Source organism: Leucoraja erinacea, chromosome 29 (assembly GCF_028641065.1).
Source record: "Leucoraja erinacea ecotype New England chromosome 29, Leri_hhj_1, whole genome shotgun sequence".
Classification (NCBI taxonomy): domain Eukaryota; kingdom Metazoa; phylum Chordata; class Chondrichthyes; order Rajiformes; family Rajidae; genus Leucoraja; species Leucoraja erinaceus.
Genome location: NC_073405.1, coordinates 15,596,710 through 15,624,457, shown reverse-complemented (window position 1 = coordinate 15,624,457; position 27,748 = coordinate 15,596,710). Strand labels below are relative to the sequence as shown.

General features: G+C 41.5%; 1 protein-coding gene across 9 annotated transcripts in view; it reads right to left on the bottom strand.

The window, feature by feature from the left end:
• Positions 1-27,748, bottom strand: part of eps15l1a (epidermal growth factor receptor pathway substrate 15-like 1a) — a 231,422-nt gene that overhangs the window by 81,550 nt on the left and 122,124 nt on the right. For 8 of the 9 annotated variants that reach the window (XM_055658739.1, XM_055658734.1, XM_055658732.1 and 5 more), the window contains one exon: positions 27,410-27,489. In XM_055658739.1, coding sequence (XP_055514714.1) covers positions 27,410-27,489 — 80 coding nt within the window. Of the gene's footprint in view, positions 1-19,764; positions 19,940-27,409; positions 27,490-27,748 lie in introns of those variants that run through there. The other variant, XM_055658741.1, reaches the window with a different exon arrangement.

Genomic DNA, 27,748 nt, shown 5'->3' with positions numbered 1-27,748 from the left:
CAGCAAGTTTTCATACAGTAATAAACTGTATGGAAAATGAATCGGTATGTACAGTTGGTGTAGTTTCCACTTACGCCACACTTTCAAACAAACATTTACATGATATTTTCTGGTAATTAAATACCATCAATATTTCTCATCACTTGAGCTGCATATAACTATCATATGCAACATCAGTCACAGGACAAAAATTGCACATATTTGAGAATGCCAGGTTCATTTCCCTGTTTCTGCAGTTTTCTGCAGATTGCATACATTACATAAAAAATGTTTTAAAATCTCCTATGTAATCAGCCTACATCATGTAGTAGCTGGTAGACACAAAACGCTGGAGTAACTCAAGAAGCGGTCTCGACCCAAAACGTTGCCCGTTCCTTCTCTTCAGAGATGCTGCCTCACCCGCTGAGTTACTCCAGCATTTTGTGTCTACCATCGATTTAAACCAATATCTGCAGTTCTTTCTTCCTCATGTAATAACTGTTTGTAGCCACTAGATAGCACCGGAGAATTTTCTGGAAACAATTATCTGGAACAATATTACCACATCACCTTATCATGCATGGATTATTAAATGAAGGCTAACATAGATGTGTACAAGGCAAATCAAAAGTTTTAACTAATCTGACTGATTTTATTGAAGAGATTTGAGAATGTTTATGAAGGAAATGGGATTGATGTAATACATATAAATTTCTTAAAGATATCAGATAAAACACTTGTTAGTCCATGGAAGAAAAATGGGAGTAAGAGGAAGCTCAAGAAATTGCCTTAGGGCTAGGCAACAGTGTGGGCGAAAAACTGCATTAGTTCTTAGATTTTTGATAAAAATAACTTGACTACAGAGAATAACTTCAAAATTTCCACACAAGTATTCCAAAGCACAAGTATAGCAAACAGTGAGAAACAGTAGCAATGGACTTCAAGAGGACACAAATAAACTGGTAAAATTAGCAGATATGGTGAGATGACATTTAATGCTGTAAAGGGCAAAATACCGCACTTTGGTAGGAAAAATAATATGGAATATTTTATAAAGGGTACACTTTTAACAGGGGTGCATGAACATAAATTTAGGCATCATTGAAGAGGGAGGGTAGAATAAGTTAAAAAAGCAGTATTTAAAAAAGCAGACAGGATCTCTCAATAGTAGAGCTATAGTGTGGAAGTTATTTTGAAGCTTTTCTAATGAACTGAGGACACAACTAGTATGTCTATTTCTACCACAGTAGGAAAACGAGGGTACATTTATCATTTACTGGTATGGTTGCATGGATGAATATGGGAAAGATGAGAAGCTGGGGGTCTAATCCTTGGAACATGAAGGTTGACATTCTTTCAACATTTTTTCGTCATCCTGGTTTGATTTGCTAAATTAGATCCCCATAAGCACAGAAGATGCCAGAAATGAAACTAAAAAATAAAATATACTGATAATATAATTTCCAAACAACATCCATGGAGAAAGAAACACAGTTAATGCTTTCGGTCAATGATCTCTGCTGAAACATTAATGGGCCTGTCCCACTTAGGCGATTTTTCAGGCCACTGCCAGCGACTGTCAAGTTGCCGGCAGTCGCTTGAAATACCGGCAACTGGAACGACGACTGTCAGAGTGGAACACACACATCGCATCCTAAACCAGCCCGTTATGCAAGCGGGGGACAAGGCAAACGGGAGTGCGCTGTCCGAGTGAAATTCCCTCGGTGCAAAGCCAAGGTGATACAGACACACACCACGATGAACAGGAAGGTTGGCGCTGTAATTAAGACGGTTAAAGCACAGTGTACGGTAAGTTCTTTAAAAGGGGGGGGGGAAGGGGGGGAGAAGGAATGGAGACAACTTTTAAGAAGCCAGAGATACACGGCATTTAACATTACCGGTCGGTTATCCTTGGTTCTGAAAACTACTGCTTCCTTTTTTTCCCCCGCAATGAGCCAATGAAATTCCGGCTACAACCTACGAGAGCCTTCGACCTCCTGGCAACCCACTAGGACCTCCTGGCAACCCACCTACGGCATGAGAATTCTCGCTACTCTCCATGGTGGCTTCATTCTAGTGGCCGCTAATTTTTCAACATGTCGAAAAATTTGTGGTACCATAATGAGGCCGCGACTAGTTCCCAGAAAGCAGGAACTCCTCACAACCATGAAGGCGACTCCCTGGCAACCACCCGCGAACATGTGGCGACTGCATAGTCTCCTGCAGTCGCCTAAGAGGGACAGGCCCATGACTCTACTACCACCTCCATAAATGTTTACTGGTCTGCACAATATTGGTGTCATTTTGTATCTATATTACAGGCCTTTATAATCCTAATTATGCTCCTCAATAAAGAAATTCTACCACTCCAACAAATAAAAAAGTTAGACCTCAAAAGACAGTCCTTGTACCTTCCCGAACACAGGACATTTTCACTGCTTAGACATTGACCTATAACTTATAGAAAAACAAAATCACTATTTAAACACAAACCTTTAATGTGATTGAGGACATTCTGATTAAGTAAAAAGCAAGACCATCAAAAGGTAGTGCTCACCAGCTAAGTGCTCCCCAGCTGGTTAAAGGTAGACATTCAAATAAAACAGCAAAGGGATCATAATAAATATAATTATTCAGTAATTAAATGAAGTGAGGCAAATACAGAGAACTGCAAAAGGAAGAAAGGAGTTTGAGCATGAATTAGATTAACTTTAAGATGACAAAATTACATTAACTTTAAGATTACAAAACTATCTTCATTAGCTGGTCTGCTTTAGTGAGTCACCAATTGCATTCTCTGAATAACACCATAAGGAATAGTAGAATTAGGCCATTTGGCCCATCAAGTCTACTCCACCATTCAATCATGGCTGATCTATCTTTCCCCCCTAACCTCATTCTCCTGCCTTCTCCCCATAACCTCTGACACCTGTACTAATCAGGAATCTACCTATTGCTGCCTTAAAAATATCCAGACTTGGCCTCCAGAGTCTTCTGTGGCAGAAAATTCCACAGATTCACCACCTTCTGACTAAAGAAATTTCTCCTCTTCGCCTTCCTAAAAGAACGTCCTTTAATATTGAGGCTATGGCCTCTAGTCCCAGACTCTCCCATGAGTGGAAATATCCTCTCCACATCACATCAATGCGAGCATTGAGTTTGCTTTCTTTACTACCGATTCGACTTGCAGATTAACTTTTTGGGAATCCTGCACCAGCACTACCAAGTCCCTTTGCACCTCCGATTTCTGGATTCTCACCCCATTTAGAAAATAGTCTACGCCTTTATTCCTACTACCAAAATGAACAACTCCACACTTTGCCACACTATATTCCATCTACCATTTCTCTGCCCACTCTCCCAACCTGTCCTCGTCCTTCTGCAGAGTCCCTGCTTTCTCTATCTACCTGCCCCTCCACCTATTTTCGTATCTTCCGCAAACATTGCCACAAAGTCTTCAATCCCCTCTTCCAAATCATTAATGTGCAACGTGAATAGTAGCTGCCCCTGCACCGACCCTTGCGGAACACCACTAGTTACTGGCAACCAACCAGAAAAAGCCCCCTTTATTGTCACTCTTTGCTTTCTGTCATCCAGCCAACCTGCTATCCAGTTATTAGTTTTGTTTTTCTTGAAATAATCGTCATTATTTTCTGGAAATAGGCTACAAATAATTAGATCTAGTGAATCTGTTTTCACAATGTGCCATGGTGGTACTTATGTACCTAACCGGTAGATAGTTAGTCTTATATCGTAGCAATTTTTTGAACAGCTATTTACACGAATGAGATTGACTGAGGATGTACTTCATCTGCACTTCTTATCTGTTCTGTAACATTTTCTTGTACATTTGCAGTTAGGTCATATTCAGTAAGATATTAAATGAGGGCCTTGTTAGAGTGAAGATTCAATCTTCTGTGAAACCATGCGACAAGAAGCAGAAAGTTCTGCTGCGTCCTATTCAATATCTTTCCTCAAAAAGCCTATAAAAATAGATAATCAAATGATTCAACCATTTTTGGTTTGTGTAAATTATGTTTAGCGAATGCACCCATGTCTATATTTCCCTTTATCCCTTATTAATCCTTTATCTTAACATGTTCCAAGGATGCTTTAAAGTAATCTTTAACTGCAGCTTAAAGAAACAAACGTACAACTTGCAGATGAGAATAAAGCCAACTACTTGTGTATAAAACTATAACATTCATGGCAGAGCTATTTTATAACAGCACAATACATCTGATAATATTACATTGCAGAACATTATGATCACATTAGATGGTGCAAATCAGTGGGAGAGATGTGCTAAAACCACTAGGAAATCCTGCTCTATTCTATTTGCTTGCCATGTTGATGATGTGACAACTTTGTCTAATTTTAAACTTTCATTAATGCTGGGAACCTGTGCCAATCCACACTCACACACAGCTCAACTATTAATATCAGAACAATCTTAACTTTCCAAATACGATCTTCAAAATTGAAAATTCTATTTGTAGCGCTACCCTTACCCATGTCATGTCAAGTCACACTTTTCATACTTGTGAAACATGTTTTGAAACATTTTTAACACTGGATAAAAAAGAAAATCATTAGGTATAAATATGCAACCAAACATGAACATTCAATCAACTTACTTCAGCCGAAATTGGTTGTCGGTAATGTGGGCAGAATAGCAATAAAATTATTTATATGCAAACACAGCAAGAAACAAAAGCACTTACTGAATGGACGATAATACATCAGAGAGTATGTACGGTGAGAATTGGCTGAACATTAACAATTTCTCTGAAATCTATTGTAACAATATTGGAATTAACCTCATTTAATCTCTATTAATGGTTGAGCTGTGTGTGAGTGCTGATTGGTAACGGTTCCCAGCATTTGTCAGTTTAAAATTAGATAAGATTGTCACATCATAAACAGGGAAGCAAATAGAAATTAAATTATGGGCAGAATTAAATAGGTACTGCCTATCGATAATTTATCTTGGGAAGTTGGTAGTGAGCCACCTTCTTGAGCTGCTGTCTTCCTTCTGTGAAAGTGATAGAGCTTTATAGGAAACTAGACTAAGTGGGACCCGTTGGGTCCCCGCATCACATGGAAGGGCTGGTCCCCCAACGCAATATTCCACCTCTCCAACAATTCCAATATTGGTGGCCAGTGGGGGTGGGGGGCTTACTGGAGCGCTAGTATGGGTGTTGTGCGCTGAAGGGACTGGTCAGTCACTCAAGCCTGTTGTACTGGCAGCTCACTCACTCACGGCTGGTGGGCTCGCAGTTGACTCACGGCTATTCCTTGAAATTCCATTTCAAACAGGGTGCAAGGGCACCAAATTCAAGTGTAGTTTCATACCATTTCAAGCAGGGTGCAAGGCCACTAAAGACAGCGAGTCGTGACCTCTCCATCCTCCATCTTGCAGAGACTGAGCCACGCCCACACTTCCAGGTTTTATAGTCCCTCCCCCCCTCCCACCAGAAGAGGCGTGGCCTTCATGGCGTGATTGACCGGAGAGAAAATCTCAACATTTTTTAAACACTAATAACTCTTTTATTTTTTATCAATGGGAAAAATCCTCGGCACCTGATGAGTAGAGGGGGACTGAGTAAGATGGCCAAAAATCACATCCGTACGTGGTAGCGTTTTTTTTTTACTAAAATCAATATAAAGCGCAAACAGGAAGTGGTCAAGATTAGACTTTTAATTACTTAGAAGGCAAAGCAGCTCTAATTAGGCAAGGCAGCTCAATTGAGGCAAGGCAGTTCTATTGAGGCAAGGCAGCTCTATTGAGGAAAGACAGCTCTACTTAAGCAAGGCAGCTCTAATTAGGCAAAGCAGCTCTAATTAGGCAAGGCAGCTTGCTTTCGCACTTTCAAAATCAAAGGCAATGCAGCTTGCTTTAGCACTTTCTAAACCAAAGGCAACATAGCTTTAGCACTTTGAAAACCAAAACAAACTTTTGCATTTTCAAACTACATTTTCAAACCGCATTAAGGGCATGTGTTTAGTGTTATTCACAGCTCAGACTGAGAATTGCGACCTCTCGCTCCCCCGTCTTGCAGAGAACGGAAGCATTACCACACATCATGGGTTTATAATCCCTCCGGAAGGGGCGTGGCCTTCAGGAGAGAGATACTCAAAATTTTCTAAACACTAATAACTCTTTTAATTTTAATCGATGGGAAAAATCCTCTTGTCCTGCGCAGTGGAGGGGGACTCTGAGTAAGATGGCCAAAAATTAGCCGTAAGTCGCAGCGTTGTTTCTAAAATCAATATACAGAACAACAGGAGTGGTCAAGATCAGACTTTTAGTAATATAGAAGATAGATGTCCTTTATAGGAGACAAGACCAAGTGGGACCCGTTGGGTCCCAGTCACACAGGAGGCCTGGTCCCCCAACGCAACCCATTCCCCAACAAAATATGTGGGGGCTTGGGGTGGGACTGCTGCTTGGGGCGGGGCTGCTTCCGATCCCTCCGAAAGTCCTTTTGGAAACCTCCGCCGGCCACCCTCAGCTCAGTAAAGACGTGATGACGCAGAAGGGGCAGACCATCCTGGGGAGTGAAAGGGGAAGAGACTAATCCGCGAGGCGCCGACTTGCAGAAGAGATCGATCTGTGCAAGCGGGTTTTAAGATTTTTAAACCTCGCTAACTTTTACGACATTCAACCGATCGGAACGAAACTTGGTGCAATTGAACTGGCGCAGCGCTATCGCGGACCATTTTTGCGCAAATATAAAGACTGCCAAACTATAACAATATCTGAGTTTTAGTAATGTATAGATTAGAGTTGGGTCTGTTCCCCCAACGCAAGATTCCACCACTCACCCGTTCTTCCAACGTAAGCCGTTCCCCCAATGCAATATTGCACCACTCACTCATAGCCCCCAACTGTGCAGGCACGGCTCATTTCTCCTCATCCCCCAGCACTCCCTCCTCCTCCTCTTCACCTTCCCTCTTCCCTCCCTAGAGAGGGAGGGGGGAGTAGAGAGGAGGGGGGGTAGAGAGGGATGGGGGTCAGAGAGGGAGTGAGGGGGGAGGGGGTAGAGAGGGAGAGGGTAGAGGGAGTAGGTATAGAGGGAGGTGGAGGGGTAGAGGGAGAGGGAGGGGAGTAGAGGGAGAGGGGGGTAGATTGGGGGGGAGGGAGGGTAGAGAGGGAGAGGGAAAGGGAGGAATGGAGAGGGACAGAGAGAGAGAGGGGGGTAGAGGAAGTGGGATGCGGAGGTGAGTAGAGTGGGGGGAGGGAAGGGAGAGAGGGGAGGGCGAGTGGGAGGAGGTAGAGAGGGAGAGGGGCAGAGAGCGAGGTGGTAGAGAGATAGAGGGAAGGGGGTAGAGGTTGAGGGAGGGGGTAGAGTGGGGGGGGGGGAGGGAGGGGGTAGAGAGGAGAGGGCAAAGGAGGGAGAGGGAGGGGGTAGAGAGAGGGTGGGGGTGTGGTTAGATAGGGAAGGGGTAGAGAGGGGGAGGGAGGGTAGAGGAGGGGGCGACAGAGGGATTGTAGACGTGGCAACTACCGTCCCTACCCCATCCTCACTGGGGCCTGGTTCTCGTACTCGGCCCGGCCCTGGTTGTAGACTCCAGCTCTGCCGCAGTCTGGGCTCCAGTCCAGACGCTGACTTCATCTCCGGGCTCGTCCCTGACCCTGGACCCAGGCACGTCCTTGGTTCCAGCAGCAGCTTCTTTCTTGGCCCCGGTCACGGCCCGACTCAAGCCCCGGGTTCAGCCCTCACTCCAGCTCCAGCACCAGGTTCGGCTCCACCTCAGGCGTTGATCGCCGGCAGCCGCCACTCCTCGTTCACCTCGAGCGCTGGAGTGCCCCTCCCTCCTGGAGTGTCCCGACCTGTCTTGCGAGTGCATTTTGACGTCACTCTGAATTTGTTTTCCAAAATAGGTGAGTTTTCGGGGCATTTTTTAAAATTTAAAGGATTAATAACTTTGGAAATTTAGGTGGGAATGCGACGGGAAGATGTTTATCGCCACATGGGAAAAATGTGAGTAGGATGTGTGAAAATGGGAAGGCTGTGGCCTAGCCTTTGGAAGAAGATAGGAAAAAACGATTGAAATCTTGGGCACAAACAAAAATGTAGAACAAAGCAGGAAGCTATCTAATTTTAATTTTGTCATGTGTAATAAAATGGGATTAATTTGCAATCTTTTGATAAAGAATTCACCAGTTAAGAGTGATCATAACATGGCACAATTTCAATTTCTTCTTTAGACTGAGAAAGCTTGATCTCAATAAGTCAATTAAAAAAATATGATGGTAGAATTAGCACAAGTGGATTGAGAAAATAATTAAAGGATAGATTATCAGAGGCAGGCATTTAAATAAATATTTATTAATTCTCAAGCATTCCTTCCATTGGAAATAAAGACTTATTAAGCATCCAAGGCATTGAAAGCACATATTGGTCCATGAGAGGTTGCGACTAGGGATAACTAAAAGGAAAGAGCACAGACGTTGAGCATTTATATCGGCCTTCACACAGAAGACATTGGAAGCATCTCAATTTTAGGAGCAAAAGGTAGTGGAGAATGTTAATCTAATAATACTGTAGAGAAATGACACATCATATTATTAGAAGTTAATGCTGACAAATCCCAAGACAGTAGATTAATTTGTTGTGACCTTCAGAAATTCCTTAAATTTTGGAAAGGTCCTGGCAGACTAGAAAAATCACAGATAATGCCTTTAATCACATAAGGAAAGAAAAAAACCCAAATATACGATCAGTCAGTTAAACTAATATTAGCCATTGAGAAAATGCTGGATTCGATTACAGAGGTTATAATCGCAGGTCATATATAAAAATATATATTTAGCAGAATCAGCATAATGAAAGGGAAATCATGCCAAATTACAATGTTTTGAGGATTTAATCAACAGAGTGGATAACAGGAATCACCAGATAGAGTAAATCTCAATCTTCAAAAATCCTTTGGTAAGGTGCCACATAAAATATTATTACACAACGAAAGTGCTCATGGGGATATACTAACAATTAGCAGAAAATAACGGGGCCAAAAAATAACGGCACGGTGGTGCAGCGGTAGAGTTGCTGCCTTCCAGTCTGTACAATTTATACGTTCTCCCCGTGACCGCGTGGGTTTTTTCCGAGCTCTTCGGTTTCCTCTCACACTCCAAAGACGTACAGGTATGTACTGTAGGTAATTTGGCTTGGTAAATGTGAAAATTGTCCTTAGTGTGTGTAGGATAGGGTTAATATGAGGGGATTGCTGGTCGGCACGAACCCGGTGGGCTGAAGGGCCTGTTTCCACGCTATATCTCTAAACTAAACGTTAATGTCACTATCATTTTCAGGTTGGAATGCTTTAAGCTGGAGGAGTGTCACAGGGATCACTGTTTGGATTTAATCTAGTTATTCTACATTAATGACTTGAATGGAGGGGCTGAAGATATTGAAACCAGATTTGCTGATGCAAAGGTAGAAAACCAAACCATAAGGTGTAGAAAAAGGTCGAAAAGGGATGCAAATGGGTTACAGTGAGCATTATATGGCAGATGGATTTAATGAGAGGTTATTCATTCCGATAGTAAATGGCCTGTAGAACTGATAAAGAACACTCCAAGTAACGGTCCAACAAGTTTATTAGCATATAGTAAAATTACACTGCAAGTAGTCAGACGATTTGTGGTCCAACGGGATTTGCCAGAATGAGCTTTTGGCATCTACAACCGAGAACAGTCGCTTTGCCCAGGTGTGCTGCAACCTCTTCTACTGTGCGATTGGATAGTGCGTGCGCTTGATCGCAGTATTCAGATCTCTGGGGTTGATGCAGATTCGTATTTCGTATTTGTTTTTCTTGGTGGCCACTACCATGGTTGACACCCAGTCTGACGGGTCGTTGAATGTGGCGATGACGTCTAAGGATTCCATTCTTTGAAATTCGTTTTGTACGCGGTCACGCATGGCATGCGAAATTCTATGTGGGGCTCGAACAATGGGCATAATGTCAGTGTTGGTTACAATAGAGTACTTGAGGGGTAAGTTTGTTGTTAGAGTTCCTTGTACTGAGCAATAATCTGTTCAGTGGTATCTTGGGCAGGGGAAAGTTGGAGCACCTCTTCTGCAAAGCTTATCAATCCCAGATCCTGATGGGCATCAATACCGAGTAGAGCCGTTACCTTTCCTTGGACAATGAAAAAGTTCAGCTTGTGCATATGTGTCGCGGCAGGTCAACCCTGCCAACTGGGTGAATCTTTCCCCCTCCGAAGGGAATTAACGAGGCATTCGTGTTTACGATAGTTTCAGTATTCTTGACCCTGAAAAATTCAGCCAGAGACATAACATTACAACGAGCCCCAGGGTCGATCTTTGCCACAACAGTGGTGTTGTTGATTTGGAATGCGACTTCGGGATCGCGTAGTTTACATGTAATCTCGGATAGAGAATGTATGTTTAGGCTGGAAATTTGTTTAGGCCGACAAATTCTCACAAGGAGATGGCACAGCTTGAGCTGGATCGGTCAGGCCATGGAACCATCTTGCTGGAGCAGATTTACTTCCTGTCTGGGTTCTGTACGATTTCTGCGGGCACGACAGCACCGAATAAAGTGGGTTCTTCGTTTGCAGTAGTGGCAAACTGTCCCGTAGGCTGGGCATTGCTCGTGGACAGAGGAGTGTGACCCACCACAATTATTACATTGAACAGGAGCTCTGCCAGTCTGCCTCTCTTCAGGTGACAGGTGTTGAGCATGGTAGAATGGGTTGGCAACACTCACTTGGTACGATGAGTGCGGACCCTGCCCTGCGGATATGAGGGCCGGTGACTTTGGCAATGCGGCAGACAGTCTCTGCCCCGATGAGAATTAGGTCAGCAACCTGTAGTGGTTCACTTTTCCATTTAGGATGCCACTCACCAGTCTGTCACGGACAAGCTCGTCGCCCAGATCTCGAAAAACGACACGGCTTGCTATGTGTTTTATGATACTTATGTATGCCTTGACAGGCTCGCCAGGGAGCAAGTTTCTTCGATAGAATTTGTTGCGTTCGATAACCATGTTGGTCCGAAGTTCGCATAAGTGTCTGAACTTGTTCATTAAACAGACTGGGTCGTCCATAGTCTCTTCAGGGGCGATCAACACATTGTCGTCAACCATCACAGCCGGGGCATAGTGGAACCGCTTGGCTTGTTGGATAGCTTCAGATCCCATGATTTTGCCAAGTGTGGTCTCCAATTGGAGGCGTGGGTTCATATCCCAATTCTGACACCATGTAGAGCTGATAAAGAACACTCCAAGCAACGGTTCAACAAGTTTATTAGCACATAGTAAAGTTACACTGCAAGTAGTCACCACTGTGACTACATCCCAACTAACAGACTCGTGGCTGAAAGCGTTAGTAATATATGGTGACTGTAAGGTAAATCCTGGACTGGATTATAGTTCCGAGTGGTGTGCAACATATGTGTGCTAGTATTTGGTAGAGCAGATCTACATGTCCTGTCCCACTTAGGCAATTTTTTCCATGACTGCCGGCGACTGTTAATCGTAGCAAGAAGTCGAAAAAGTGTCGACTGGATCTCCCCTACAACAATGTCTATGACAACCTAACACCTAGTCGACATCAAGCTACGGCAAGCTACCGACAACCGGCGACCCAATCGTCGCGACTTAGGACGTCCACCTACGACCACACCCACGACCATACAGGCGACACCTGCAACAACCGAAGTCAACCTACGTCACCGTCGGCGACAACTGAAGAGAACTGAAGACAATTCAGTCGCCGGTACCTCTCGCCGGTTGACGTAGGTAGTCGGCAATGGAATTCACCAGTCAGCACCTGGTGACAACCAACGTCACCTGGCGACAGCCTGCGTCATCCTGATAACAACCTACGACAGCACCTACGACAGGAGAAGACATGCTACGTCAAGCTCACAGTCGCCGAAAAGTTTTGAACATTTTAAAATCCAGCGGCGACTAGAAAAACGTTATGACTCTTTAGGCGACTTGAGACTACTCACGGCCACACAGGCATCACCCCGTGACCATATGAAAACAGCCTAGTCACCTGTAGTTGCCGAAAATATCATCTGTGGGACAGGGGCATAAGAATAGAAAAGCAAAACACTATTTAAATGGAGATACTGCAGAATCCTGCAGTGCAGAGGGCTCTGGACTAATTTCAGCATATAACACAGCACGTAATCGGGTAGGTAAATAGAATGCTGGTGATACAAAAGTGGTTTTGCAGATAATGAAATGGTTGTGAAAACTTGCAGCAGGATCTTGATCGATTGGCCAGCTGGGCTTAGGAATGGTTGATGGAATTTAATACAGAGAAATGTGAGGTGTTGCATTTTGGGAAGTCTAACATGGGCAGGACCTACACAGTGAATGGTAGGGCTCTGGAGAGAGCAGAAGGATTTAAGAGTACAAGTGCATTGTTCCTTGAAGGTGGAGTCACGGGTGGAAAAGGTGGTCAAAAAGGTTTTTGGTACATTGTCCTTCATCAGTCAGAGTACTGAATATCAAAGTTGGGAGGTCATGTTGCAGTTGTACAAGACTTTGGTGAGAACTGAACACATTTAGAGTATTGTGTTCAGTTCTGGTCAACACGTTATAGGAAATATGTTGTCATGCTGGATAGGGGCAGAGACGATTGTTGCCTATAGGAAGAGGTTGAGTAGGCTAGGACCCTATTCCCAGGAGCACAGGAGGATGAAGGATGATCTTATAGAGGTGTATAAAATCATGAGAGGAATAGGTCGGGTAGATGCAGAGTCTCTTGCCCAGAGTAGGTGAATCAAGGACCAGAGGACATAGGTTTAAGTTAAAAAGATTTAATAGGAATCTGAGGTGTAACTTTTTCACACAAAGGATGGTGGGTGTATGGAACAAGCTGTCAGAGATAGTTGAGGCTGGGACTATCCCAACATTTAAGAAGCAGTTTAGACAGGTACATGGAGAGGACAGATTTGAGGGAGATATGGGACAAACGCAGCCAGGCGGGACTAGTGTAGCTGGGACATGTTGGCTGGTGTGGCAAGTTGAGCCGAAGGGCCTGTTTCCACACTGTTTCACTCTATGATTCCATGTATTGCAAAAGTACGGATTAAAAATAAAGAAGGGACATCTTGCCGAAATTGTACAGGGTGTTGTTGAGACAATATCTGGACTATTGTGAAATTACTTGTATCCTTAATTTAAGAGGGAATTGACTTGCAATGGTGGCAGCAAGAGAAAGTTCATTTAGTTTGATTCTATGGATGAATAATTCATCCTACGATTGAGCAGGATGGGCAGACCTGGAGGTAATACCACTTGTACTATTGGTTGTAGAGCTAGTACATCGTCAGAAGGAAACAGTAAGATGTGTAAGGGCATTAACTCAGGTTAAGCAGGGACTGTGGATGAACTGAAAAAGCGTAGAAAAGAGGTTTAGCTGGAGGGACCTGTGGTATATGGAGGCGGGACCTTATAAGGGCTATTTATGATGTACTCCCATCACTGCAGAATCTCAAAGACCTGGCGGAGGAGAGGGGGGGGGGGGGGGGGGGGGGGGGGGGGGGGGGGGGGGAGGTAGGTAGTTAGGTACAGTTGCATCTACAAGATTATATATTTTTTTTAAGGAGAATTAATATGTAGCTAGCTGATTTATTTTCACATATGGAGTCATTTATTGTAAGTTGGTGTATTTAGATAGTACATTGGTTTTGGGCTTGGTTTTCTTAGTTTAGTGCTTATCCTGGAGTTATAGCACGTACTTTGTGTTTTAATTGTAATTGGAATCTTGTGTGCAGTTCTGGTCGCCATGCTGTCGGAAGATTGAGATTAAGCTAGAAAGGATGCACAACAGATTCACAGGGATGTTACCTGGACAGGATGTGTTGAGTTATTTGTAGAGAGTGGATCAGCTGGAACTGTTTTCCCTGGAGAATAGAGGCTGAGGGGTGACCCTGAGAGGTTTAGTAAATTATATTAGAGATACAGATAGATGGTCACAGTCTTTGTCCCCCGAGTAGGAGAGTCCAGTCTAAAACTGGAGGACACAGATTTAAAATAAAAGAGGAAAGATTTAAAAGAGATCTGAGCAGCAGGTTTTTCCACAACGCTGGTGAGTATATGGAATGAGTTGCCATGAGGTTTGGTAGAGGCTGGTATAATTACAACATTTAAAAGACATTTGGATGGATACATGGATTGGGGCATGGAAACAGGTTCTTTGGCCCAACGTCCATGCTGACCAAGATGCCCTACCTAGTCTCATTTACCTGTGTCCGGCTCATATCCCTCGAAACATTTCATACCTGTGTACCTCTTCAAAAATGCTGTAGAAAGGTTTACATAGATAAGGGCCAAATACAGGCAAATGGGATTTGCATCTTGGTCAGCATAAGCTGGTTGGGCTGAAGGGCCTGTTTCTTTGCAATATAACTCCATGAATCTTCTGAAACATTTAAGATTCTGAAGGGATTTATATGAGTAGATACCTGAAATAACCTACAATTAAGGTTCATAGTTGCTGAGTTTAAGGAAGAGACAAGGTGAATTTACTTCTCTCAGAGAATCCTAAACCTTTTCAATTCTTAGACAGCTATAGAGGCAAAGCAGTTCAATATACTCAAGGCAAAGATTGAATGAGGTTTTTTAAGCAACTGACTAAACAAATCAGCATGTTTTGCTTTCTTTGGAAGGAACATACCTGAGCAACTTTCCACAAGGTAGAGTGGATACCATCGACGTAGCTGTGCAACATGGTTGGAGGCATGATGAGATCTACAGAATGACTTCTTCAATGCAGCTGGGATGTTGTCTAATCCCATGGCCTTTGCAGTATACAATGCTCTTGTCTATTTTTTTTAAATATCACGTAGATTGAATTAAATTGACTAAAGGTAAGACTATGATGATAAGGCCTCAGGAGAAAGGCAAAATGTCATTCTTTTCAACACTTTTGCAAATTTTCAGCCTTTTCTTTTGTCTCATTTATTAAAGCTCCACCAACTTTGAGGAAAGCAATGTTCTTGGGTGATTCCTTTCCTTATTGGATGTTCAACAACCCATCCCCATTCCATACGAGATGTTGCAGCACTGCAGATCTTTCATCTGATTATTTGGTTGCGAGATCATTTAGCTCAATTCATGGTGGACTATTTTCACTGCTTACACATGATGAAACTTTGCTAGGCTGTTGTCGAATACAATTCTGTTGTCATAGATGCAGAGCTGCCAAGTTATGTCAGAGCATTTCAGTATTCTAGTACCTGAAAATCAGTATTTTGCTGAGGAAATCAGTATTTTTACGGGGTGCCATTTGGCTGAATTTTTTTAAATCATTTAATGTGCGGTCATACCCATGTAAGAGTACAAGAATGCATAACTTGTTTATTGTATATATGTAATACAGTTTATTGTGTATTATATGTCATAGCTGCTTTCTTGTATCTCTCTCTCTCTCTCTCTCTCTGTGTAGCCATTGTCTACTTCCGTTAAGGAAGCTGGTCGGTGATTGGTCGCAACGCCCCTCGGAGACTGTGTCTGATTGGCCACCGAGTGACCAGCGCATTATGTGATTGGACACAATGCCCTGGAGTCAGCGGCTGATTGGACGGGTGGAGACCGATTTGTTGATTGGGCGGGAATTTTAAGGGAAGCTGGTCGGAGATTGGACGCAACCCCCTTAGAGACAGCGGTTGATTGGTTGCCAAAATATCGGGCGACAAAAAATTGACAAATAGGAAAACAAAAAAATCGTAAATCGGAATTCAGTTGCAGGTACAGGTGAAGGGATTTAGCGCTCGGTACAATGACCGCATTATAAGATCATCTGAGCATCCTCATGATGCTCTAGTCAAGTAGTAAAAGATAGCTGGGCGGTGCTATGAATTTATGGTAATTTTAAAAATCCGATATGTTTAAATCATTCAAAAGCTACAACCACGACGTGATAAATAACACTGAATAAAACTGAAGCAAATAAAGGCAAACAGAAGAACTAACCTTGAACGAGAGAGAGAAAACAACACGTAAACTTAATTTTTTTAAATTCAGATAACATCCCAAAATGTACAAATTACTAAATAATGTGGGTGGACAAAAATGCTGGAGAAACTCAGTGGGTGAGACAAAAACTCTGGAGAAACTCAGCGGGTGAGACAAAAATGCTGGAGAAACTCAGCGGGTGAGATGCTGCCTGACCCGCTGAGTTTCTCCAGCATTTTTGTCTCACCCCCTGAGTTTCTCCAGCATTTTTGTCTCACCCGCTAAGATTCTCCAGCATTTTTGCCTCACAAGCTGAGTTTTTTCCAGCATTTTTGTCTAACGCGCTGAATTTCTCCAGCATTTATGTTTATGCTGCCTCACCCGCTGAGTTTCTCCAGCATTTTTGGCCACCTTCGATTGTTCCAGCATCTGCATTTCCTTCTTAAAAATAACGCGAGTGAATGACTGTACCTGCACACCTGGAAGAAGCCCGTGCTCGCGGTCTGGAACCCTTAATGACAGTGAGTTTTAAGAAATTCTCCCGTGAATTTTATTGAAAGGAACGCGGCGTCATTAATACTTGATCAAAACACAATTATATTTACTGAGGAATGCAGATAGATGTATTGGTGACACATGTATAAGTACGTGTTAACTACTGGCTGTTAACAAGTGCTGACAGTGACAGTTAACAAATCGTTTTCGTCTCAGTTGAATCAAGTGATAAACGACCAATCTTTCTGCAGTACTCATTAAACCCGAGCCTTTTAAAAATGTAAAACTCCAAGGCGATTTTGCTGCAACATGGCCGGTGCAGCGGCGAATCGTTGTAACGATTATCCATGGTCGTTTAAAAAAAAAATCCGTACTTAACAATGCAAATTTGTATTTCCGTATTCGTGTTGCATTTCCGTACGAAATACGTAAAATCTGTACTACTTGGCAGATACGTAGCTGTTCCACATGCCACATAAATGCCTAGTTTTGTGCTTTAAGAACTATTCTGAATCTAAAAAGTCCAAATGTAATGCTGAATAATGGAATATAATTGCTGTGAAATTTGTACTTGATCTCAACAATGATGGTGTGGCAAACTGTCTTGTTTAAACGATTGGTTTAAAGACAATGCAAATAGTTAGTGGTGTACACAAGTTGTAAGAAAGTGATTAGCACTTGCAAGGATCTGTGTTGGGGCTTTAACTATGCACTATATTTATTAATGACTTTGATGACGCAATACAATGACAAGTAGCTAAATCTAAACAAAATGGGAGACAGGGTACTTTTTTATATAGTGTAAATCTCTGAGCACTGAAGGATAAAGTATTTAGAGTTCCACTTAGACAGACAGTTTTCTTTGGTGAGTCGATGGTGAAGGGACTTAGCAGCTTCAAGGTCCTGGGTGTTAACATCTCGTGTGACTTGTCCTGGTCCAGCACAAAGATGTAATCACATAGAAGATGCACCAGTGCCTACTTTCTTAGATGTTTAAAGAGATTGTTATTTCACCGAATAACATCAAAGATCCTCAACATCTAGGCCACGCCTCCTCCACTATCATTGGACAGGAGGTGCAAAATCTCGAAGTAACACACAAGGTCTAGAACTACTACTTTTCTATTACGATCAGGTTTTTGAACTGACCTGCAATACCCTAATCCAACATCGGCAATGGAACACTGTGGACCAGCTCTATTTTTTTAAATCTTGGTTATTAATCTGCATATTTTTACACGAATAGCCTTTTTTAGTAGTCTGTTTATTTTTATAGTTTTATAGAATTTATGTGTAATTTATGCATTTTTTGTATGTGGCTGCGATGCAGCTGCAAGCAAGTTTCATTGTCCATGTATCTCATTGTAGTTGTGCATATGACAATAAATTTGACTTAACATGAAAACTGATGGTCTGATTAAAACAATTCCATAAAAAGTCACACAAAATATTGCAGATGCTGAAAATTTGAAACAAAATTCGGAAATTGTGGAGATGGCAATCAGGCAGCAGCTGCAAAGAAAAGTAACCCTTCACGTCAATAACCATTCCTGCGTTCTGATGAAAGATCATCAATCTGAAACATGAATTCCTTTTTTCTCCATGATTGCCAAAGGGTTAAAACATGATGAGGAACAACATTGCTGTATTATAAACTATACAATGCCCTAAATAAATTACATCTGGGCTAAGGCTCTCACATCCAAGCACTACAACTTAGAGGGGAATATATTGACCTGTCAGAAATGTTTAGCCTAAATTCACCAAAATAAGAGTTACATGTGATATTATGAGTGGTGTTGATAAAATCAGTTTACTTTTTCTGAAATATGGGAAAAGACAGATCATTTTTTAGGACTTTAAGAGAAGTTGAGAGAGAGAAATGGTATCCACATAATTATAAAATGTAGGACAAGAGAATAAAAATTAAAACCAAACTATTCAGGAGAGAGGTTAGAAAACACTTCCCTAACCAAAAGGTGTTGTGTGAATTTCTCACCCTCAAAAAGCAACAATTACCAACTTGGTCGGCAATTAAAAATTGACACAGCCTTGCTAACCAAAGTTTATTTTAAATAGATGATATTGTCCATCCATTGGTCAGTAGTGATGATATTGGCCATACATTGGTCAATTATTTATTGCCAGAGACATGGATCCAAGGCCACGAAAAGAGTTAACGTTATAAATTGGCAATTACCTCAACATGCTAAATTATTATCTTCCATAATGATGTAAAAATTTGACTTTCTACGCTATCTTTCATGATTTCAAGTAAAGCCAACGCATTCTACATATAGGAAACTCGACACATCAGCCATGTGATAAGGATTATTATTTTTAAAGTGAAGTTAGTGAAGTACAAATATTGATGGAGTTGCCAAGAATAAAATCTATTGCTCGTCTCCGAAATATTTTTTTTTATTCCCACTGAACATTTGTACAACACTTGAAGCGGCAGCCTCAAATATGTGTTTGTCTCCAAAGTGCAGCTTGATACCATTATCTATAAATTTAGTCACTATTAACAAAAAAGTCAACAGTTAATATTGGGAACATTGGAGAACATATAATCTGAACAGTAACAAGTTAATGATCTTGTAGCACATCAATTAAACCACAGTTAATAGTAGTGCTATACAATTCTGCTGAAGAGGACATGTAGAAATGAATAAAGGGATGATATTAATAAATATAAGGGATGATTAAGACCCACAATCCAAAACAAATCATGGGGGAACTGGTCAATGGAGTAAACAATATGTTGCCAAGATTAATGCCAAAGGAAATCAGACTTGTATACTGAGAATAGTGATTAATTAATTTCATAAGAGATACAAGTTATTTTGTCTGAATGTTGAATTATGCTGCTTATTTTCTTATAAATAATTTCAATGATATTGAAGAGGGTTCCAAATTCATTGTCTTACTTGATTGAATTTATTAGAGGAAGACAGGTTTAATTTTTGACAATTTGTATGAATTTTCCCCATACTCAATAACTTTTTACAAAATAAACAAACAGTAATGCCAATGTGATGTATGTATTAGCCACAGACCTGGAGCACAGATTATCAGTATATACATTTAAGGTGAACAGATCTCAATTGGGGATACAATTACCCTAAACATTCAAAGGAGGAATGGGCAGAAAACAGAATCAGAATAAAAATCTGGCTTCTTGTAAAAGTACATATGTGGAGACTACAACCTACATTCAGGGCTTTTAAATGTAAAACATCCAAAACCTCCACAGCACTTTATTAAATTGTAATTACACGTACATAAACTATTGAAAAGTAGTGATATGAGGACATTTTGTCAAAGTTGGTCGAAAGATATTGCAAAAGATGCCAAACTTAGAGGTATACAGAGATCACTGAAAAGTTACAAAAACGGCTACAGATGAAACAAGGAGAGGGTTTCACTCAAGAATGAGATTGTTTAAATCTCCTGCACAAATCAGGCATTTCGGTAATGCAGCAGATGTAGACACAATCTGAATAAGTAGCGGGATCTGAGCAACAAAAACAACAGTTCAGTCATGACAGTGTTAAATTTCCAATGACACACATCAATTCAATATTTCTGACAGTAGCTGAATACTACAATTAGGTATGCAGATCAATTTCTGCAGGCGATCTGATGTACTTTAACTATCCTGAATTTTCACTTTCACCAAAAAATATTTGCACATTTGAATAAAAACTGGAGATATCAAGAATCCTGTTTTATTTTACATTTTTACTATGCTGTTAACAACTGATAAGTTTTGTAACCCTTAGATGTTTACCTGAAATGACAGTAGCTATGTTTTTATATGCTTGAGATCCTATAAACTGCCAAAAGCAGGGAGTGGTATTAATCATTGCACACAATATATTTGACCTTACATAAGCTTTTGGCCCTTTCAAATGAAAGGGATCATTAAAAGATACTTCTCAAATTTTACAGTCGTCAAAAATATGTCACAGTCCTCCAACTGCACCATGTAAACATGCAAACCATGATCCTAATCACAGATCCACATAAGACAGTTCCAGAGCAGAATGTAGCCCAAAACAAGATTGCTCCAATTTTGGTCACACTGGGAAACCAGCTGCCAAACCATTCTTTCACCAAAGTGTACACCAAGTTAGATCTCACACAAAAGTACACATGGCGAATGCTCTTCACTAAACCAAGTTACCCCTATAACAGAGTCTCCCTCACTACACCATCATGAGCTATGGATCACTTCACACGTCCATGGTTCTACCTCTGCTTAAGGCTAAATATTGATGATGAAATTGATGGCTCTCTCCACAACAAGAGCATACACTTCTTTCTCTCTTCTGGAGAAGAGTGTTCACAGACCTTAGATGCAGTGAATTGACACTTTCATGTGTGCATCGGAGATAAGAACACCTTGAGCAAAACATTGGAAAAATACCATAAATATTGCTTCCACAAAATCCCCCGAATCTAGTGATAGCATAGGCAAGGATCTCAATATGCAATACAGGCCAATATCCCCAACATTGAGGCTCCAATCACAATCAATGTGTTCCAGAGGACACATATCATTATATACTTAATACCAGACTCCTTTAACAAATACTCTACTCTGTCACAACAAGAAATTCATAGCTGGTCAAAGATAAAGTTTCAAGAAAATTCTCAAAGCCTTCTTTGAAAAAAAATGTCAATCACCACTGATATCAGAACCTTCCATGACTGCTCAAAATGAAACAGCAGCATTCCGGAAAATACTCAGTCTCTGCACTGGGAGCATTCGGAGACCATATGCAATCAGCAGAAGGAGCGTGCAATAGACTAATGAACACACCCACCCACCCTGTCGCATAGAGCTCATAGGTCACCTCAGGACCCACAGAACTGTAGTGGAAGCATATCATACTTGACCCCGAGGGACTCCCTAAGAAGAAGAGGAAGAATGTTAAAGAGACAGAAGTCTTGCAAAATATTCTCTGTTCCATAATGGACAAGAAGTAACTGAGATTTACATAACTAACCTATTCAGATTCCTAATTTAAAACGCTCTGCTTCGGGGGACAGGTTGCAATGCATCACCTTGTGACATTTACCACTACCTCCGTTATGGAACAGTGCAGTAGACAATCAAGGTTGTTACTCACAGAATTAAAATGCAGTATCGTCATTGATAACCACATCAGCTCAAATGGTATTTGGATTTCACAACACAATCACAGATCTCCACTGAAACAAATAAGACTTGTAATAGGGCAATGTCTCTAGAAAGAGAGTGGTTCTGCCCCAAAAAGAACTACAGATACTATAGTTGTAAAATTAAAATTTCCTGGGAAAATCTTCATAAATATTTATTCTAATAACCTGTTCAGAAAAATATTTACCTTAAACTAATTAAAGCTTGTACAAGAACAGAAAACCACTTCTTGACATGTAAAATTGATAGCACTGCTGATACATTTATATGTAAGGTACTCCAAATATGATACAAAAACAGCAATGGTGTCAAGCCTTGAAGAAAGTATTCAGTGAAATAGTGTGAAATAGTCACCACCAATATATTCTCCATAAGGAAAACAGGTGAGTAATTTTAAAGAATGTATTTTCAAAATTCAAGTTGAATATTTTTCAATTTGAATATATTTAATAATTAAATTTGATTATATCAAATTGAATATATTTCAAATTGAAAATTTAAGTAGCTAAATCCAAAGGTTTCCTGCATATTAAGAAATTGAAAAAAAAGATTTTATTGCACAGGAGACAGCCACTCTGACTGAAAATGTTGTATTAACTCTACTTTAATTTGACATTTGATTTTAATTGTACATAGAAACATAGAAATTAGGTGCAGGAGTAGGCCATTCTGCCATTCAATATGATCATGGCTGATCATCCAACTCAGTATCCCGTACCTGCCTTCTCTCCATACCCCCTGATCCCTTTAGCCACAAGGGCCACATCTAACTCCCTCTTAAATATAGACAATGAACTACCTTCTGTGGCAGAGAATTCCAGAGGTTCACCACTCTGTGTGAAACATGATCAATTTTTATTTTACGAGTAATTATAGATTCAGGTCGACCATTGTCTGTAGATGGATAATCATAACATCATCTTTTGATTATGATTTCAAATAGGTATCTCCAAGTTACAACTGGTGTAATAAACTTTACTGCACCAAATTCCTGATATCTTCTCTTAATCTTGGAGACACAAGAAATTGCAGATGCTGGAATCTTGAGCAACAAACAGCATACTGGAGGAACTCAGCAGGTCAGGCACCATGTGTGCAGGGAAAGGACAAAATGTTTTGGGCTAGGACCCAATTGTGTTCTGTTCTTGGCACCATGTTACAGAGATAGGTTGAATGTTACAGAGATAGGTTGAATAAGTTAGGTCTTTATTCTCTGGAGCGCAGAAGGTTAAGGGGGGACTTGATAGAGGTCTTTAAAATGATGAGAGGGATAGACAGAGTTGATGTGGACAAGCTTTTCCCTTTGAGAATAGGGAAGATTCAAACAAGAGGACATGACTTCAGAATTAAGGGACAGAAGTTTAGGGGTAATATGAGGGGGAACTTCTTTACGCAGAGAGTGGTAGCGGTGTGGAGTGAGCTCCCAGTGGAAGTGGTGGAGGCAGGTTCATTGGTATCATTTAAAAATAAATTGGATAGGAATATGGATGAGAAGGGAATGGATGGTTATGGTATGAGTGCAGGCAGGTGGGACTAAGGGGAAAAAAAATTGTTCGGCACGGACTTGTAGGGTCGAGATGGCCTGTTTCCGTGCTGTAATTGTTATATGGTTATATGTTATAATCATGTTGTCAAGCTTGAAAGGGTTCAGAGAAGATTTACGAGGATGTTGCCAGGACTAGAAGATCTGAGCTATAGGGAGAGGTTGAGTAGGCTGGGTCTCTATTCCTTGGAGTGCAGGAGGATGAAGGGTGATCTTATAGAGCAAGTGTGGACAAGTGTGGGCAAGTTGGGTCGAAGTTGACCCGTCTTCAGACTGATGGAGTAGGGAGCAGAAAGCTGGAAAAGAGAGGTGGGGATGAGGCAGAGTCTGGCTGGAGATGGGTGGATACAATGGCGGGGGGGGGGGGAGGCAGGTGGGAAGAGTAAGTGACAAAGGCTAGAGGTGAAAAGGAGACACCCCACTACCACATTAGACTTAATAAGGGGCCCGCACTGAAAGTTCGTCAGCCCATTCCCATCACAGATGCTGTCTGACCCGCTGTGTTCCTCTAGCATTTTGTTTTTTTTTCCTTTCGTTATCTTCTTTGACTGAATGAAAATAACTTTTTCATCCTTTTATATTTTCAGCATACAAATGCTGTAATTCCCAAAGAATGACAAAAGCTTTAACTTTGTAAAACTCTGAATGTTTGATCTTCTAGATACATTTGGTTTAGCCTCTAATGGTTTAAACATTGGCTGACTTTTGTGTTGTATTTAATTTCTACCCACCAACTTTCACCATTCTGCAATTAAAAAAAATCCTGTTCAACCTATGATTGGTCCAAGATGGGAGCTGAAGCATCTGCCCATTGATATTACTCTTTTATTCAGTGTGAAGTATATTGCCGATTTTCTAGTTTCCATGCCCTTATCACTTCCTCCTTTTGCAAACTGATTTTGCTTTTCCAATGGAAAAACTGTACAGGTGGAATCTCTCTGCCCCTTCCACACATACATGCATCCTACTGATACTATGACAAGGCACCAAGTAGAACAGTAAGTACTTTGTCACAACAGAAGGTGGATAATTGTACCCATGAGAATGCACTAACACATCTGCTGCAAATACAGATGTTACCCTTTTCTTAGTCAAAGGTGTTGGTTGGGGATTGCAGGGTGGTAAATATAACATATTAATTTGCATGCATATAAGCCACTCTTGTCATAGAGTCAGACAGATCAAGAGCTCACCCACATATTTGTTGAATGATGTGAGAGTATCATCAACTTCTCAGGCAATATACTCCAGATTGCAACACCCTTGGATGAAAAAAAGTGCTCAGTTCCCTCTTAAACATCTTCCTCTTCCTTATACCCATGATCTTTGATTTCAGATGTTTGTCTCATGAGAAAGGTTTCATACCATCTACCCTACCTATATACCTCATCAATTATGTACATATAGGTCCACCTTTGACTCATTTAATCCAAGGAAAACAAACCTAGGCTATTCAGTCTCCTTACAACTGAAACTTCCATACCAAATAAAATCCTGGTGAAACTCCTCCACACCTTTTCCAGTGCAATCATATCTTTTTTTATGGTGTAGTGACCAGAACTGTACACAATACTTCTGCTGTTGCCTAACCAATGTTTTATACAGCAGTATCTAGACGTCCCTGCTCTAATATCACTGCCATGACTAATGAAAGTAATAATCCCATTGCATTCTTCACTGCCCGATGCTGCCACTTTTAGGAATGTTTGAACTTTCATACCAGGGTCACTTTGTTCATCAACAGTCTCTAATGCTCTACAATTCATGATGTGTCCTCTACCCTTATTAGACAGACATAAACTGCAAGACCTCTGATTAATCAGTACTGAATTTCATCTGCCATTGCCCTACGCAACAACTGATCAGTATCATTCATAGCCTGAGACTGCCAGAGACTGCCTTCCTCACTATTTCGTTGCCATTAACGTTATAATTATCTGGCTTATATCTGTTACCTTTCTTGAATAAATGCACATTTGCTGACTTCCAATCATTTGGCACCTCACCCATGATCAGCGAAGATTTTAATACCTCTGACATCTAAAACCTTTTCATTCGATTATGCCCTAGAATTTCACCATCTATCTATCTATCTATACTTCTAAAAGTATGATCTTGACCACTTCCTGTTGTTCTGTATATTGATTTTAGAAAAAACGCTGCCACTTACGGCTGTGATTTTTGGCCATCTTACTCAGTCCCCCTCCGCTGCGCAGGACAAGATAATTTTTCCCATTGATGAAAAATAAAAGAGTTATTAGTGTTCAAAAAATGTTGAGATTCTCTCTCCTGAAGGCCACGCCCCTTCAGGGGGGACTACAAAACCCGGAAGTGTTGAGTTCCCCAGTCAGTCTCTGCAAGTTGGAGGAGCGAGAGGGTCATGTCTCTCAGTCTGAGCTGTGAATAACACTGAACACATGTCTACTAAACTGTGAGTGGTTTTACTGACCTGTCAGTGTCCTTAATGTGGTTTGAAAATATAGTTTAGAAATGTTAAAGCTGTGTTGCCTTTGGTTTGGAAATGCTAAAGCTGTGTTGCCTAATTAAAGTTGCCTTGCCTAATTAAAGTTGCCTTGCCTTATTAAAGTTGCCTTGCCTTCTATATAATATATAATTAAAAGACTAATCGTGACCACTTCCTGTTTGCGCTTTATATTGATTTTAGAAAAAACGTTACCACGTACGGCTGTGATTTTTGGCCATCTTACTCAGAGTCCCCCTCTGCTCTGAATTTCAAGGAATAGCCATGAGTCAACTGCCAGCCCACCTGCCGTGTGAGCTGCCTACACAACAGGCTTGAGTGACTGAACCGTCAGCCCAAGAATCCATTCGGCCCACAATGTCCATACTAGCCCTCTGGAAACCAGTCCAGCCCACAACATCCATACTAGCGCTGCAGAAAGCCCCCCCCCCCCCCCCCCCCCCACTAGCCATCAATATTGGAATTGGTGGAGAGGTGGAATATTGCGTTGGAGGATCAGCCCACCCAATGGGTCCCACTGAGTTTAGTTATATTATAAAACTCTGATCTTGGATGTTTACTTGTAGGGCTGCTTGCTTGAACTTTTTCTTTGATTCACATCTCCTCGAAATCCCGACGCGGTAACGGTGACATTTTTATATATTCCAGTTGAGATTTACCTCATGATTTCAAAAATCCCCTCATCTGAAAATGTGATTGATTATTTTCCGAGTTTTTTACTAAAACTGTTCACCAATCAGATCTTTTTTAAATTTAACGTGCTGAAGCGAGCTGATGATGTCACAATGCCTTTGCTCTTCGCGGCAAGCTGCGCAGAATTTTCAGTGCGCTGCCTGCTGAGCACTGTTTTCCAGGAGTGACGTCACCCCCCTTGGTTCTTCAAAAGACGCAGAAAGAACGAGAGAATGGGCTGCAGATCCCGACGGGCTTCCGAAGGCGCTTTCGAGACTTTCGAGCCTCTGAACACGAAGCAGGCTCGCGCCTCGGCTCGGGTTTTCCGAGAGAACCTGAGGAGCACCCGATTGATGAGTAGGTGTTGCCTCTACCCCCTCCCCCTCTATCCCCTCCCAGGAGTAGAGAGAGAGAGAGTGGGGTGAAAGGTGGGGGGGAGAGGCGGTGGAGAGGGAGGGGTATAGGGGGGGGGGGGGGATGGAGAGGGGGTGAGGAGAGGGGGGCAGAGAGGGGAAGGAGAGGGGGGAAGAGGGGGTGAAGAGGGAGGAGAGAGAGGTGGAGAGATGTGGGGGGTGGTTAGTGTGTGTGACGCCGAAGGTCGCCCCCCGCAATCGCGCGTTGAGAGGATAGGACCCAACGGGTCCCCTTTGGTCTAGTCTCAACTGAAATCGTCTACTGGATGTTTTCAAGAGAGAGTTAGATTTAGCTCTTAGGGCTAACGGAGTCAAAAGGCCTGTTCCTGCATCTATATTCTATGTCTATGACTACTATAATGTTTTTCGCCTTGTGAAACAATGCCTTAGATATTCCCTAATGTTTGGAACAGTAATATGTTGTGGCCCTTATTGCCTGCTGATTTCATTTTTAAGCAAACCTCATCCAAAAAATCAGGCCTGCCCCTATTCAGACACCATTATTTACATGTTCAACTTCTTTTCTTCGGATTAGGTCTAACATTGTCTCACATTGATCGCAGTACCTGAACCAACAGCATTGGTGTTGCACCCTAAGTAGTATTCCCTATGTTCTGAGTTTCTCTGGAAATTCACTTGTTTAAATATGAATATAAATAATTGCACTAATGGTTCATCATATAGTTTACCTTAGACATCTGGGTGAAGTCAGCGAAACCTCCACTCCCAAAGGCACTGGTTCCAAAAGGATCCAACGTTCCAAAAGGATCTGCAAGCATTTACACAAACGGATTTAAAAAAAATGTTAGTCCCATCTTCATTTCAAGAGTCAAAAGTTTAATTGTCATATGCATTCTTACTTGCTGCAGCTTTATAGTCACATTAAGGCAACATACCAAATAAATAGAGAATAATACAATGAATTATCAGTTATACCAGATGGCCAGACCATAATTGTACGAGCCTAAGTACCAAGTGAAACCTATGAATTGAGTTGAATTCAGTTTATTGTCACGTGTACCGAAAAA